The sequence below is a fragment of the Chiloscyllium plagiosum genome, unplaced genomic scaffold (assembly GCF_037043375.1).
Source record: "Chiloscyllium plagiosum isolate Xiang-an unplaced genomic scaffold, Cpla_swu_hap1 HiC_scaffold_18, whole genome shotgun sequence".
Lineage (NCBI taxonomy): Eukaryota > Metazoa > Chordata > Chondrichthyes > Orectolobiformes > Hemiscylliidae > Chiloscyllium > Chiloscyllium plagiosum.
In genome coordinates this window covers 80,143,098-80,160,226 of record NW_028270156.1, presented here as the reverse complement: position 1 = coordinate 80,160,226, position 17,129 = coordinate 80,143,098, and the positions used below count along the sequence as shown (strand labels likewise).

The 17,129-nt window shown below is 42.5% G+C and overlaps 1 protein-coding gene across 3 annotated transcripts in view; it reads left to right on the top strand.

The window, feature by feature from the left end:
• nr1h3 (nuclear receptor subfamily 1, group H, member 3) overlaps window positions 1-17,129 on the top strand; it is a 76,549-nt gene that overhangs the window by 56,742 nt on the left and 2,678 nt on the right. For all 3 annotated transcript variants that reach the window (XM_043706319.2, XM_087996832.1, XM_043706316.2), the window contains 4 exons: window positions 7,740-7,919; window positions 10,987-11,086; window positions 13,536-13,649; window positions 15,376-15,470. In XM_043706319.2, the coding sequence (XP_043562254.2) occupies window positions 7,740-7,919; window positions 10,987-11,086; window positions 13,536-13,649; window positions 15,376-15,470 (489 nt within the window). The remainder of the gene's footprint in view (window positions 1-7,739; window positions 7,920-10,986; window positions 11,087-13,535; window positions 13,650-15,375; window positions 15,471-17,129) is intronic.

The following is a 17,129-nucleotide window of genomic DNA, read 5'->3' as shown; positions in this document are numbered from 1 at the left end:
GATACTCCTTAGTGCAGATGGTCTGGATGGAGACAATTTTGTCAGGTGTGTCCAGGAATGGTTCCTGACTTGATATGTAGATAGGCCAACTGGGGGAGGCCATATTGGATTTGGTGCTAGGCAACGAACCAGGCCAGGTGTCAGATCTTTCGGTGGGAGAGCATTTCTGTGACAGTGACCACAACTGCCTCACCTTTACCATAGCCATGGAAAGAGATAAGAACTGACAGTATGGGAAGGTTACTGTTAATTGTTCATTTAATTGTTAATGTTTATGGGAACAATTGTTCTACAATAAATGCACAACAGAAATGTGGAGGCTGTTTAAGGAACACTGAGACAGGCGAGGAATGGTAAGGTGAAGGAGCCTTGGATGCCGAGAGAAGAGGAGCTTCTCATCAAGAGGAAGAAGGAAGCTTACTCAAGGTTAAGGAAACAAGGATCTGGCACAGCTTTAGAGGATTACAGGAGAGCTAGGAAAGAACTCAAAAATAGACTAAGGAGAGCTAGCAGGGGTCACGAGAAAGCCTTGGCAGGAAGGATTAGGGAAAACCCAAAGGCACTCTCCACTTACATGAGGAATAAGAGAATGATCAAAGAGAGGGTAGGGCTGATCTGGGATAGTGGAGGGAACTTGTGTCTGGAGTCTGAAGAGGTAGGGGAAGCCCTAAATGAGTGTTTTGCTTCAGTATTCACTGGAGAGTGGGACCTTGTTGATAGTGAAAATGCTGTGGAACAGGTTAATAGGCTTGAACACAGATTGATATTAAGAAAGTCAATGTGTTGGATATTCTGGGAAGCATCAAGATAGATAAGACCCCAGGGCCAGACCCAATATATCCAAGGTTACTACGGGAAGCGAGGAATGAAATTGCTGTGCCTCTGGCGATGATGTTTGCATCTTCACTCTCCACGGGAGTTGTACCGGATGGTTGAAGGGAGGCGAATGTTGGTTCCTCTGTTCAAGAAAGGGAATAGGGAAATACCTGGGAATTACAGACCAGTCAGTCTTACGTTTGTGGTAAGCAAGGTACTGGAAAGGATTCTGAAAGATAGGATTTATGACTATTTGTAAAAACATAGTTTAGTTAAAGTCATGCCTCACCAGCCTTATTGAGTTCTGTGAGGATGTGATGAGACAAGTTGATGAAGGTCGAGCAGTCGATGTGATGTATATGCATTTCAGTAAGGCATTTGAGAAGGTTCCCCATGGTAGGCTCATTCAGAAAGTTAGGAAGTATGGGATATAGGAAAATTTGGCTGTCTGGAAACAGAATTGGCTGGCCGAAAGAAGACAGTGGGTGGTAGTGGATGGAAAGTATTTTGCCTGGTGGTCAGTGACCAGTGGTGTCCCACCGGGATCTGTTCATGGGCCTCTGCTCTTTGTGGTTTTTATAAATGACTTGGATGAAGAAGTGGAAGGGTGCCTCATTAACACAAAGGTCAGTGGTGTTGTAGATAGTGTTGAGGGCTGTTTCAGGCGACATCAAGACGTTAACAGGATGCAGAGCCGGGCTGAGAAGTGACAGATGGAGTTCAACCTGCATAAACGTGAAGTGATTCGTTTTGGAAGGTTGAATTTGAATGCTGAATACAGGGTTAAAGGCAGGATTCTTGGCAGTGTGCAGGAACAGTGGGATCTTGGGGCCCACATACAAAGATCTCTCAAAGTTCCCACACAAATTGATAGGATTGTTAAGAAGGCATATAGTGTTTTGGCTTTCATTAACGGGAGGATTGAGTTTAAGAGCCGTGAGGTATTGCTGCAGCTCTATGAAACCCTGGTTAGACCACACCTGGAATATTGTGTCCAGTTGTGGTCGCCTCATTATAGGAAGGATGTAGATGCTTTAGAGAGGGTGCAGAGGAGATTTACCAGGATGCTGCCTGGATTGGAGGGCTTATCTTGTGAAGAAAGGTTGAGTGAGCTGGGCTTTTCACACTGGAGAGAAGGGGGAAGAGAGGTGACTTGATAGAGATGTACAAGGTAATGAGAGGCATAGATAGAGTAGATAGCCAGAGACCTTTCTCCAGGACAGAAATGGCTGTCATGAGGGGTCAGAATTTTAAGGTGATTGGAGGAAGGTTTAGGGGAGATGGCAGAGGTAGATTCTTTACACAGAGAGTGGTGATTGTATGGAATGCACTGCCAGCAGGGGTAATGGAGTCAGATACATTAGGGACATTTAAACGACTGTTGGACCAAGTGCAGTTGGAAAAATTCAGCAGATCTGGCAGCATCTGTGAAGAGAAATCAAAGTTAAATTGAGGGGTGTGTAGGTTAGGTTGATCTTAGATTAAGATAAATGCTCAGCATAACATCATGGGCCGAAGGGCCTGAACTGTGCTGTATTGTTCTATGTCCTATGTTCTGTGAAACCATTGTAAATCCCCTACCATTATTACCTTTTAACACTTCTTCCTCCCCTCCTGAGCATCTGACTGCCCACAGTGGCCTTGGCTCTGGTTGGTATCCACAGATGAACCATCACTCTCATTGTTTTCCCAGGTCGCAAAAACAGTTTGTAAGCAAACAGCGCTCAGGAATTCCTTCACTACCTGCCCAGTCCTGACCCCTCTGTTTGGCAGTCACCCAATCCCTTTCTGCCTGACCTTCCTTAACCTGCAGGGTGGCCACGTCCTGAAATGTGCTATCTAAACATTTCTCAGCCTCATGAATACAATGTTGTGCACCCCCCCCCCGCCCCCGCCCCCCAGCTGGTGCTCAGTTTCCAAAACCTGGAGCTCGGGTTGCTCTAGTTGGAGGTTCCTCCTGCACATTGGTCTTTCAGAACGGCAGGATTTCCTCCACAGTGCGGGATGTGTAAATCACGGACCTGAGCACCCCAGATATATCTTAACTAATTAGAATGTGGAACTTTGTTTATACTTTCTCTTTGATCTCACTGCCTTCACACCTGAGTCCCATAGTTTCCCTGTCTGCTTCTGGGACATCTCCACACTTGCTGCTCCTTTTAACCTTACTGCCTCCAAATCCCAAACAGCTCCCCGCCCCACCCGCGTCAGTCTTAAAAACAGAAGTTGCTGGAAAAATTCAGCAGATCTGGCAGCATCTGTGAAGAGATATCAAAGTTTATGTTTCCTCAGAACCTCCCCCATCAGCCTCTCCGCTTCTGGGACTCTTCTAACCTCGCTGCTCATTTTTGTCTCACTGCTGCTGCTCCTGGGTCCATCACAGATTCACCTGTTTGTTTCTGGGACCTCCCCACTGCTTGCTGCTCCTTTTAATCTCACTGCTCAAGGACAGTCAGTCAAAGGCACTCACCCTCACCACCTCTCTTGAGTTTGGTTCTTTTGTCCATGTTTGAACCGAGCCTGTAATGAGGTCAGGAGCTGGCCGAACATAAACTGGGTGTCAATAAACATGTTATGAATGTACTAACAAGGAACAAGTGTAGGCCCTTCAAGCCTACTCTCCCATTCAATAAAATTATTGCTGATTTGATTTTAACCTCAACTCCACATTCCTATATATCCCCAATAATCTTTCATTCACTTGGGAATCAGGAATCTGTCTACCTCCGCCTTAAACATTCTTAAAGTTTCTGCGTCCTGTGCCTTTTCAGGAAGGCTCAGAACCTCTCAGAGAAAAACAGTCTGTCTTAAACTGTAGTGATTGCAATGACATCAATCAGTTGGACCTCACAGAATATGATTTCCCTGATTGGGGCTGTTAATCTGGTCCAATCAGGGAGAGCTGGCTGACATAAAATAGTGAATGTCAAAGATATTGAGAGACTGAATTTGTGACCCAGTGAGGCAAAAGGCGATGCACTTGTAAATAAAAAATGATTGGTGACGGGATGCTGGCCTCTGAAGAGTTATTTAAAAATGTTGACCGCTTATTCTTAAACTCTGACCCCTAGTTCTAGATTTTCTCACAAAAATCGTAGTTATAGGATCATAGAGATCTACGTATGAATATAGGAAATAGCAGCAGGAGTAGGCCATCTAATTCAACGAGCCTGCTCTGCCATTCATTAAAGTCATGGCTGATCTTTTCGTGGGTTCAGCTTCACTCACCTGCCCGCTCACCATAACCTTTTATTTCTTTACTGTTCAAAAACCTATCTATCTTTGTCTTAAAAACATTCACCAAGGTTGCCTCAACTGCTTCACTGAGTAAGGAATTCCACAGATTCACAATCCTTTGGGAGATGAAGTTGCTCCTCAACTCAGTCCAAAATCTGCTCCATTTATTTTGAGGCTATGTCCCCTAGGTCTAGTTTCACCCACCAATAGAAACAACCTCCCTGCTTCTATCTTATCTATTCTCTTCATAATTTTATATGTTTCTGTAAAATACCCCCTCGTTCTTCTAAATTCCAGTGAGTATAGTCCCAATCTAGTTAATCTTTCCTCATCAGCTAACCCTCTCAATTCTGGAATCAACCCAGTAAATCTCCTCTCCCCCTCTTCAGTGCCAATTCATCCTTAGTCAAATAAGGAGACCAAAGCAGTACACAGTAGAACCATAGAATCACTACGGTGTGGAAAGAGGCCATTTGGCCCAACAGGTCCACACGGAACAGCATCCCACCCAGACCCATCTCCCTACCCCTGTATTTCCCATGACCAAACCACCTCACCGACTCAGCCCTGAACACTATGGGCAATTTAGCATGGCCAATCTGCCTAACCTGCACATCTTTGGACCATGGGAGGAAACCTGAGCACCCAGTTGAAACCCACGCAGACATGGAGAGAATGTGCAAACTCCATACAGGCAGTCACCCGAGGGTGGAATTGAACCCAGGTCCCTTGCACCGTGAGGCAGGAGTGCTAACCACTGAGCCACTATGGCACCCTCTAAGTGCTTAAGGTGTAGCCTCACCAGCACCCTATATGGCTGCAGCATAACCTCCTTGTTTTTAAACTCCATCCCTCGAGCAATGAAGGACAATATTCCATTTACCTTCTTAATTACCTGGCTCCCAGACAGTCAGCAGGCAATTGAGGAGCAGATGTGTAATCAATTCACTCAGGCATGTAAAATTAACAATGTAAATGTATTAGGGGATTTCAACACCTCCAATATAAGTTGCCATAATGATAGCATAAAGGTGACAGAGAGGACAGACATTTTGAAACGTATACGCACATTTGGAAAACAGTGGACTTATTAAGGGTAGTTAACATGGCTTTGTGTGGAGAAAGTCTTGTCTCACAATTTTTATTGAGTTTTTTGAGCAAGTGACAAAGGTGATTGATGCATGTAGGGCAGTGGATGTTGTCCACATGGACTTTAGAAAAGTAGTTGACAAGGTCCTTCATGGCAGGCTGATCCTGGAAGATAAGGTCATGTGGGATCCATAGTGAACTGGTAATTTGGATACAAAATTGACTTGGTCACAGAAGACAGATAGTAGTTGTGACAATGTGCTTTTCTGACTGGAGATCTGTGACCAGTTTTGTTCCGTTAGGATCAGTATTGAGACCTCTGTTGTTTGATTAGATTAGATTACTTACAGCGTGGAAAAAGGCCCTTTGGCCCAACAAGTCCACACCGACCCACCGAAGCGCACCTACCCAGACCCATTCCCCTACATTTACCCCTGCACATAATACTACGGGCAATTTAGATGGCCAATTCACCTAACCTGCACATTTTTGGACTGTGGGAGGAAACCGGAGCACCCGGAGGAAACCCACGCAGACACGGGGAGAATGTGCAAACTCCACACAGTCAGTCGCCTGAGGCAGGAATTGAATCCGAAACCACTGTGCCACCGTGCCGCCCGTTTGGAATAGATATAAATGATTTGGATGAAAATGGAAATAAGATCTAATTGGTAAGTTCGAGACGACACAAATGTCGGTGGAGTTGTGGATAATGAGGAAGGTTGTCAAAGGATACAGCAGCATATAGATCAATTGTAAAGTTGGCTAAAGAAATGGCAGATGGAATTTAATCCAGATAAATGTGAGGTGATGTATTTTGGAAGGTCACATGCAAGAGGAAGTGTACAGTAAATGACAAGACCCTCAGGAGCATTGATATGTAAAGCAAACTCTGGTTGCAAGTCCATAGTTCCCTGAAAGTGGCAATGTAATTGGATAAGATGATAAAGAAGGCATAAGGCATGCTTATCTTCATTGGTTGCAGCATTGAGTATGAAAGTTGACAAATCATGCTGCAACTCTACAAAACTTTAGTCAGGAAGGACTTGGGGGCTTTGGAGAGAGTGCAAAACAGGTTTATTAGAGTGTTGCCTGACTGGAGTGTATTAGCAATCAGCAGAGCTTACACAAACTTGGATTGTTTTCACTAGAGTGTCGGAGGCTGAGGGGGGACCTGATAGTAGTGTGTAAAATTATGAGAAGTATTGATCGGGTGGATAGTCAGAGTCTTCTTCCCAGGGTGAAAATGTCAAACACTAGGGGGCATAGGTTTAAGGTGAGAGGGGAAAGCTTGTTACACAGAGGGTGGTAGTGCCTGAAAAATTCTGCCATGGGAGTTGGTACAAGCTGATAGAATAGCAACTTTTAAGAGCCATTTAGACAGACAAACAGGGAACAGAGGTACACTGTGCAGTTATATGGGATTTGTTTACAATGGCACTGTGGTTGGCACAGAAATGGTAGGCCGAAGAGCCTGTTCTCCTGATATACAGATTTATGTTCTGTACAGATCTTTTTACGTCAACACTTGGGGGTTCCTTTAAGGGATGGTGAATTGCTGGACCTATTCTGGGGATTGAAGCTGGACAGGCATTTGAGCTAGCACTGGGGGAGCATTTTAGTGATAGGAACAGCAACACTGTATGTTTAAGTTTGTTTTGGACAAGGAGAAAGACAGTCTGAGGGTTTTGGATTGGGGTAAGGCAGAATTTAATAAAATAAGGCAGGATCTGGCTAAAATAGACTGGAAACAGCTACTTAAAGGTATAGCTACAGCAGAACAATAGGATACATTCAAAACAGTATTGGGGGTGGGGGTTACAGGCTCAACATCTTCCCTTTAGGGTGAAATTAGGAGCAATAAGCCAAAAGAATCCTGGATTTCCAGGAATACTTTGACCGAATAAAAAGGAAAAGAGAGACGTATAATGGTTACAAGGGCAAAGCAATGGTGACCCTAGAGGAGTATAGGAAATGCAGGGACAACGCAAGAAAGGAATTTGGAGAGCAAAGAGGGAGCATGAGAAAACACTGGCAGGCAAGATTATGGAAAATCCCAAAACAGTCTACAAGTATATCAAGCTTTGACAAAGGGTCAGTTAGACTCGAAACGTCAGCTCTTTTTTCTCCTTACAGATGCTGCCAGACCTGCCGAGATTTTCCAGCATTTTCTCTTTTGGTTTCAGATTCCAGCATCCGCAGTAATTTGCTTTTATTAAGAAGAAAACGATAACTAGGGAAAGAAGAGGGCCTAGTACGGACCAAAGGGGCAATGTATGTTTGAAGCCAAAGGACATTGCTGAGTGGAGTCCCTTCCTCTCTGGTCTCGACATGCATCACCTTTTCCTTGAGAGTCTCCTATTGCTTACTTACGGTTTTACCTGTCAATTTTAGATTCAAGTCCAGCTGGGCCAGATCCGATTTCAACTCATTGACAAATAGCCCCCATTCAGTTCAGGATTCAGTTTTGCATTTGATTTTCATTTTTCCTAGTTTAGAACTGGTCTAAGGCTGAACCTTATTGGTCGGCTTGTTGTTTAATGTTATTTGGCCTTCTGAAGTGTTCAGCAATTTTTTACATCCTTTGTCCCATATAGCCATGGCCACAGAGCATTGATATGCACAATCGAGAGATGAGGCAGCAGAGATTTGCACACTTCACTGAGCTGGCAATCATCTCTGTTCAGGAAATAGTTGACTTTGCAAAACAGCTGCCAGGGTTCCTGGACCTCACCCGTGAAGACCAGATTGCTCTGCTGAAGACTTCTACTATTGAGGTAAGCTTCCAGTTCCAGTGGCTTTACAGCAGCTGCTGCTTGAACATGCTCATACTTTACCAAGAAACTTTCTGATCGGCGTAGGATATAGCAAAAGGTCCTGTGTTTAACAGTGAGATTATTTAGCACTGAATGATATCACACTGTCCTGTGTTTAATATTGGGATTATTACTGAATCGTATCACATTGTTCTGTGTTTAACACTGGGATTATTACTGAATCGTATCACACTGTCCTGTGTTTAACACTGGGATTATTACTGAATCGTATCACACTGTCCTGTGTTTAACACTGGGATTATTACTGAATCGTATCACACTGTCCTGTGTTTAATATTGGGATTATCACCGAATCATATCACATTATCCTGTGTTTAACACTCGGATTATCACTGACTCATATCACACTGTCCTGTGTTTAACATCGATATTATCACTGAATCATATCACACTGTCCTGTGTTTAACACTGGGATTATTATTGAATCATATCACACTGTCCTGTGTTTAACACTGGGATTATTATTGAATCATATCACACTGTCCTGTGTTTAATATTGGGATTATTATTGAATCATATCACACTGTCCTGTGTTTAATATTGGGATTATTATTGAATCATATCACACTGTCCTGTGTTTAATATTGGGATTATCACCGAATCATATCACATTATCCTGTGTTTAACACTCGGATTATCACTGACTCATATCACACTGTCCTGTGTTTAACATCGATATTATCACTGAATCATATCACACTGTCCTGTGTTTAACACTGGGATTATTATTGAATCATATCACACTGTCCTGTGTTTAATATTGGGATTATCACTGAATCATATCACACTGTCCTGTGTTTAACACTGGGATTATTATTGAATCATATCACACTGTCCTGTGTTTAACACTGGGATTATTATTGAATCATATCACACTGTCCTGTGTTTAACACTGGGATTATTTCTGAATCATATCACACTGTCCTGTGTTTAATATTGGGATTATTATTGAATCATATCACACTGTCCTGTGTTTAATATTGGGATTATTATTGAATCATATCACACTGTCCTGTGTTTAATATTGGGATTATTATTGAATCATATCACACTGTCCTGTGTTTAACACTGGGATTATTATTGAATCATATCACACTGTCCTGTGTTTAACACTGGGATTATTATTGAATCATATCACACTGTCCTGTGTTTAATATTGGGATTATTATTGAATCATATCACACTGTCCTGTGTTTAACACTGGGATTATTATTGAATCATATCACACTGTCCTGTGTTTAATATTGGGATTATTATTGAATCATATCACACTGTCCTGTGTTTAACACTGGGATTATTATTGAATCATATCACACTGTCCTGTGTTTAATATTGGGATTATTATTGAATCATATCACACTGTCCTGTGTTTAACACTGGGATTATTATTGAATCATATCACACTGTCCTGTGTTTAATATTGGGATTATTTCTGAATCGTATCACACTGTCCTGTGTTTAACACTGGGATTATTACTGAATCATATCACACTGTCCTGTGTTTAACACTGGGATTATCACTGAATCATATCACACTGTCCTGTGTTTAACACTGGGATTATCACTGAATCATATCACACTGTCCTGTGTTTAACACTGGGATTATCACTGAATCATATCACACTGTCCTGTGTTTAACACTGGGATTATCACTGAATCATATCACATTGTCCTGTGTTGAACACTGATATTATCACTGAATCATATCACACTGTCCTGTGTTTAACACTGGGATTATTACTGAATCGTATCACATTGTCCTGTGTTGAACACTGATATTATCACTGAATCATATCACACTGTCCTGAGTTTAACACTGGGATTATCACTGAATTATATCACACTGTCCTGTGTTTAATACTGATATTATCACTGAATCATATCACACTGTCCTGTGTTTAACACTGGGATTATCACTGAATCATATCACACTGTCCTGTGTTTAACATTGGGATTATTACTGAATCGTATCACACTGTCCTGTGTTTAACACTGATATTATCACTGAATCATATCACACTGTCCTGTGTTTAACACTGGGATTATCACTGAATCATATCAAATTGTCCTGTGTTTAATATTGGGATTATTACTGAATCATATCACACTGTCCTGTGTTTAACACTGATATTATCACTGAATCATATCACACTGTCCTGTGTTTAACACTGGGATTATCACTGAATCATATCACACTGTCCTGTGTTTAACACTGGGATTATTACTGAATCGTATCACATTGTCCTGTGTTGAACACTGATATTATCACTGAATCATATCACACTGTCCTGTGTTTAACACTGATATTATTACTGAATCATATCACACTGTCCTGTGTTTAACACTGGGATTATCACTGAATCATATCAAATTGTCCTGTGTTTAATATTGGGATTATTACTGAATCATATCACACTGTCCTGTGTTTAACACTGGGATTATTACTGAATCATATCACACTGTCCTGTGTTTAACACTGATATTATCACTGAATCATATCACACTGTCCTGTGTTTAACACTGGGATTATCACTGAATCATATCACACTGTCCTGTGTTTAACACTGGGATTATCACTGAATCATATCACACTGTCCTGTGTTGAACACTGATATTATCACTGAATCATATCACACTGTCCTGTGTTTAATATTGGGATTATCACTGAATCATATCACACTCTCCTGTATTTAACATTGGGATTATTATTGAATACTGACATTTAGTATTATCACTAAATCCAGATATAATGCCCCGTGTTTAGCACCTAGATTCTCACTGAATTCTGACATATTGTCCTATGTTTAACGTTGAGATTACCACAACGTTATATCGTACTGTTCTGTGTTTAACACTGAGATTCTGACTGATTGTGGAGACATTTTCATGCTGCTTTGCCATTTTGTCCCAATACTGTGTTTATGACAGTCACCACTAATGTCAGGTGGTAAATCTGTGTCTGAGCTTAGAACTTGTTTTGTGATTTATTTTTTCTGCTCTTATTAAGATCATGCTGTTGGAAACATCTCGAAGGTATGATCCAGAGATCCAGGGCATCACCTTTCTGAAAGATTTCAGTTACAACAAAGAGGACTTTGCCAGGGCGGGTGGGTGACATTTGTCTGATCATTTTCCCTGGTTGTGCTGTTACAATATTGTACCATTGTAGGGGCCATATTGACTGCAGAAACCTCCAATGCCATGTCAGCAAGTGACTTTCTCTTATACACTGCCTGCAAAGTGCAGTGGTGGCAGATTCAATCGTGACTTGCAAAAATCAGTTGTACAAATTTTATAAACAGCGTCATCTCGAGTAAAGCAGGAAGCAAGACTAATCAAACAACACTTTCGTGTGCTCTCTGAATCTTTTGGTTAAAGAAATTTGGCACATCATTCGAAGCCTGGCAAGAGGTTCCAGAGCCTGTCATTAACAACATGATATTAATGAGAGTTGTCATGAGATAAGAAACTTTTCAGCAATCCCCTTCTTGGCAGCTTGACCTAGTGCTCGGTTCAAAGGGACTCTCACTGAATATAAAGGAGCTGTCTCAGATTTTATGAGTAATAGTGGATGGAAGTCTTCCAACCAGCTCTATGGTCAAACCTCTCTGTATTATAGTTTGATATACAGTAGACTGGGATTCCATTCTGATCCCTGTATAATGTTTGGATATAGAATGGATTGGGATCCAATTCTGAACCATTGGAAATGGGACTGGGTGGGTTACCCTTTGGAGGGTTGGTGTGGACTTGTTGGGTCGAAGGGCTGCTTCCACACTGTGGGGAATCTAATCTAAAAAGCCCTGTGTGATGATTGGATATAGAGTGGATTGAGATCCCATTCTGAACCCTGTGTGATGATTGGATATAGAGTGGATTGGGATCCCATTCTGGATTCCTTTGTTATGGTTGGATATATAGTGGACTGAGATCCCATTCTGATCCTTGAATGCTGATTCGTTGCAGAATGGAAGAGTGTTGTGCTGAAAAAGCACAGCCGGTCAGGCAGCATCCAAGGTGTAGGTGAGTCAATGTTTCGAGCATCGTGGGCGGCACGGTGGCACAGTGGTTAGCACTGCTGCCTCGCAGCGCCAGAGACCCGGGTTCAATTCCCGACTCAGGCGACTGACTGTGTGGAGTTTGCACGTTCTCCCCGTGTCTGCGTGGGTTTCCTCCGGGTGCTCCGGTTTCCTCCCACAGTCCAAAGATGTGCAGGTTAGGTGAATTGGCCATACTAAATTGCCCGTAGTGTTAGGTAAGGGGTAAATGTAGGGGTATGGGTGGGTTTCGCTTCGGCGGGTCAGTGTGGACTTGTTGGGCCGAAGGGCCTGTTTCCACACTGTAATCTAATCTAATCTAATCTAAAGCTCTTCATCAGGATTCCTTTTCCAACACCACACTCTTCCATTCTGATCCTCAGCATCTGTCATTCTCACTTTCTCCTGGATAGAGAGTGGACTGGGATGACAAGTGGTGTTCCACAAAGCTCAGTGTTGGGACCACAACTTTTCACTTTATACATTAATGATCTAGATGAAGGAAGTGAAGGCATTCTGGCTAAGTTTGCAAATGATACAAAGATAGGTAGCATTGAAGAGGCGGGGAGACTGCAGAAAGCTTTGGACAGGTTAGGAGGGTGGGCAAAGAAGTGGTAGATGGCAAATTGTGAGATCATGCAATTTGGTAGGAAGAATAGAGGACTGTTTTCTAAATGGGGAGAAAATTCAGAAGTCAGAAGTGCAAAGAGACTTGGGAATTCTGTCCAGGATTTTCTCAAGGTAAACTTGCAGGTTGAGTCAGTAGTTAGGAAGGCAAATGCAATGATGGCATTTATTTTGAGAGAACTTGAATATAAAAGCAGAGATGTACTTCTGAGCCTCTCTAAGGCTCTGGTCAGACCACATTTGGATTATTGTAAGCAGTTCTGGGCCCCATATCTCAGGAAGGATGTACTGGCCCTGGAGCATGTTCAGAGGAGGTTCACAAGAATGGTGCCAGGAATAAAAAGCTTAACATATGAGGAATGTTTGAGGACTCTGGGTGTATACTCAATGGAGTTTAGAAGGATGGGGGCGAGGGGATCTAATTGAAACATACAGAATACTGAATGGCCTGGACAGAGTAGATGTTGGGAAGATGTTTCCATTGGCAGGAGAGACTAGGACCCGAGCACACAGCCTGAGAATAAAGGGAAGACCTTTTAGAACGGAGATAAGGAGAAACTTCTTCAGCTAGTGAGTGGGGAATCTATGGAATTCATTGCCACAGAAGGCTGTGGAGGCCAGGTCATTGAGTATATTTATGACTGGGGTAGATATGTCCTTGAGTATCAAGGGGATCAAGGGTTACAGGGAGAAAGCAGCAGAATGGGGTTGAGAAACTTATCAGCCATGATTGAATGGTGGAGCAGAGTCAATGGGCTGAATGGCCTAATTTCTGCTCCTATGTCTTATAGGTTCTCATTATGATCTCAGTGTGATGATCAGATATACAGTGCACTGGGATCCTTTTCCAATACTCTGTATGATTTCCTTTCTCCATGTCTTCTTTGTCTAGGATTACAGTTTGAGTTTATCAATCCCATCTTTGAGTTTTCAAAGGGCATGAATGATCTCCAGTTGGATGATGCAGAATACGCTCTCCTCATTGCTATCAGTCTCTTCTCAGCAGGTAAACTGTCTTGAGCGTTTGATCAATTAAAGAATCTTATCACATTGACTGCCTGCTGTCTATATTGCTCTTTAATGTCGCTACAACTCTAAAATGAACTCATCTCTCCCATTGAATTCTACATGATTGCTCAATGGCCCTTCTACAACAATGATAAGCAGATATGTCTTACTGTTTAAACACTGAAGCCAGGATTTCCCCGTGATCAGCACTGCATGTTCTCTGAAGGAAGAAAGGCACTGACACTTGCTAATGGGATTGAATGAACACCAGTGGAGTGTGAAATAAGCTACAATCTATGGAAAGTGACAGATAAACAAAATCGTGAAATAATGTGGCAGATTACATTCTTTTGGAAGACGTCATTGTGATCTAAAAATGCAGACAGTACAATCTTACACTAACTCCTTGTCAGAATACCAAGCCTGAATCAACACCTCAAGCATATTTTATTGAATGAAATTGATCACAATAAAATTCATTTGGGTTTCTAAGCATTCAAAATGGTTGCAATGTGAGTCTAGTTTTACTCCTGGATGGTCAGTTGAAAATCCCCCGCAGACTGCATCTGTATATCCACACGATCTTACTGAATGGTGCAGCAGGCTTGAGGACTGAATGGCCTACAACTGCTCCATGTTTGTATATTCTGACTGTTAACAGAGGTTTCAGAAGGAAAAGCTCAAGCAAGGTTGTTACATGTGCATTTTCTATCTTTATAGTTCAACCAGTAACAAAAGAGATCAAATATGTAACTGACTCAATTCTAACAGATGGTCAAATTTCAATCAGATTTTTAACTCTAGGAGATAATTCGTAGTTAGACTACTCCTCTTGTGTCCTTTCTAATGTTGGCTTTTTGGAAACCTTAGCAATTTCTAAGGTTTTGGCTGGTTTTGTTTCTTTCATTTGTGCACAGGATGTGGTCATCTCTGACTGTGCCAGCATTTATTGCCCAACTCTGAATGCCCTTGAGAATGTGGTGGTGAGCTGCCTTCTTGAACCATCACAGCCTTTGGTGTGTAGGTTGGCTCACAATGCTGTTCGGGTGGGAGCTCCAGTATTTTGACAAGGTGACACTGAAGGTGAAGCAATATATTTCTAAGTCAGAAAGGTGAATACCTTAGAGGGAAACTTGCAGGTTGTGGTGTCCCCACGTACCTGCTGCCCTTGTTGCATTTGGTGGTGGAGGTTGGAGAGATGGAATACTGAAGCGATTATTACCCTTAGGTTCAGAATCCTTGACACTATGAGTTCATTAAAACTGGGTGTATTTGGCTATGTCTCACATTATCGACACAGCTGCAGTTCCAAGTGTTTGTGCTGAGTGTCCATTCTGCTGATAGTTAAATTAGATTAGATTACTTACAGTGTGGAAACAGGCCCTTCGGCCCAACAAGTCCACACCGACCCGCCAAAGCGCAACCCACCCATACCCATACATGTACCCCTTACCTAACACTACGGGCAATTTAGCATGGCTAATTCACCTGACCTGTACATCTTTGGACTGTGGGAGGAAACCGGAGCATCCGGAGGAAACCCACACAGACACGGGGAGAATGGGCAAACTCCACACAGTCAGTGGCCTGAGGCGGGAATTGAACCCGGGTCTCTGGCGCGGTGAGGCAGCAGTGCTAACCACTGTGCCACCGTGCCGCCCACAGTATCATTAAGTTAATGATACTGTTCTGAAGTCATCTGATATCGAATTGTTTTTCCCCAGACCGCCCAAATGTTGAAGACCATGAGCTGGTGGAAAGGCTGCAACAGCCTTACGTGGAAGCTCTTCATTCCTACACTCGGATCAAGAGACCAACTGTGAGTAATGAGTGACCTGGCCACCGGGTTCAGCTTTCTTCTCTCCATTTCATCTCTCTTCAGCATTCATTAGAAGAATAAATTTGTTTCTTATAATGCTGAGAGAATCCCTAACCCTGCATATTTCAAAGTGCACATGAACTTGGGTGTGGTGAAGGCTAACATTAACTATTTAAACAAAAACAGGAATTGCTGGAAAAGCTCAGCAGGTCTGGATCACTTGTGGACAGAAATCAGAGTTAATGTTTCAGGTTGAGTGACCCTTTCAGAGGAAGAGTCACTGGAGCTGGAACATTAACACTGATTTGTCTTCACAGATGTTGCCAAACCTGCTGAGCTTTTCTGGCATTTTCTGTTTTTGTTTCTGATTTACAGCATCTGCAATTCTTCTGGTTTTTGTGAACCATTTAAATTTTGTTTGGCTTTATAAAGTGCCCGCCCACCCTGGGATGCCGCCATCTTCACTCTTGGTATTTATGAGCATGTACAAATAAGTAAGAATGGAGATTTTGTAGAATTATGTGGACCTAATATGTACTCCCTGCTGGGGACTCCCAGTCTTCATTTCGTGCTCATCACTTTTCTTAAACTCTTAACTGACCTTCACATTGCTGAAAATTTAATTCCTACACTTACTTTCCAAAAGCTTGTATTTCCAAATAAACTTTTGGACTATAACCTGGTGTTGTGTGATTTTTAACTTTGACCACACCAGTCCAACACCAGCACCTCCACATCATGGCTTGCTTACTTACTTTCCCCATCCTTATTCTTAGAATCCCTGTGGATGAATTCTTAGTGTAGAAACAGGCCATTTGGCCCAACAAGTCCACATTGACCCTCCAAAGAGTAACCCACCCAGACTCATTCCCCTACTAATTACCCCTCACTAATGCACCTAACCTACTCATCTCCTGAACACTATGGGCAATCAAGCATGGCCAATTCACTTGACCGGCACATCTTTGGATTGTGAGAGGAGACCAGAGCACCCGGAGGAAACCCACGCAGACACGGGGAGAATGTGCAAACTCCACACACAGTCCGGTCCCTGGCGCTGTGAGGCAGCAGTGCTAACCACTGAGCCACCATGCTGCCCCATACTTCTAATATTTGTGAGTTTGATCTCCTAGTTCCATAATTTAATCCACCCTTTCTCACGTTCTACACAGTGAAACAGATTATCTTTACAAGGTCTGAAACATTTGCCAACAATCAGTCAGATCTGATCAGTGCTGTTAAAGATGCATTGCAAAGTGAAAAATGCTCCCCAACAGTATTTTACTTCCCAAAGGGACTACTGCAGTTTCTATGCAAGGTGCTCACCCTTCCCTTCTAACCCCCTCACGAGTTCCCAAATCTCCACTGCATGTGCCCTGCTTTGTCTTGACTTTGCTATTTCTCCCCGAATGATAGCAAATTTGCATCAAGATCCTGTTAAAATTTACTGGGACACTATAACTTTCCCTTTGACCCTGGTGCAGTGTTTCAATAACAAAACAAACACTAAACCCTATGGAGTCTGGAAGTTTGAAATCAAAACAGAAAAGTTTGGAAATTATCAGGCCTGGTAATTGTGGAATGAGTAACAAGAGTACATGTTTCAGTCCTGTGACCTGTGGGAACTGTTCAAAGGTCACAATCTGGAATGTTGACTCT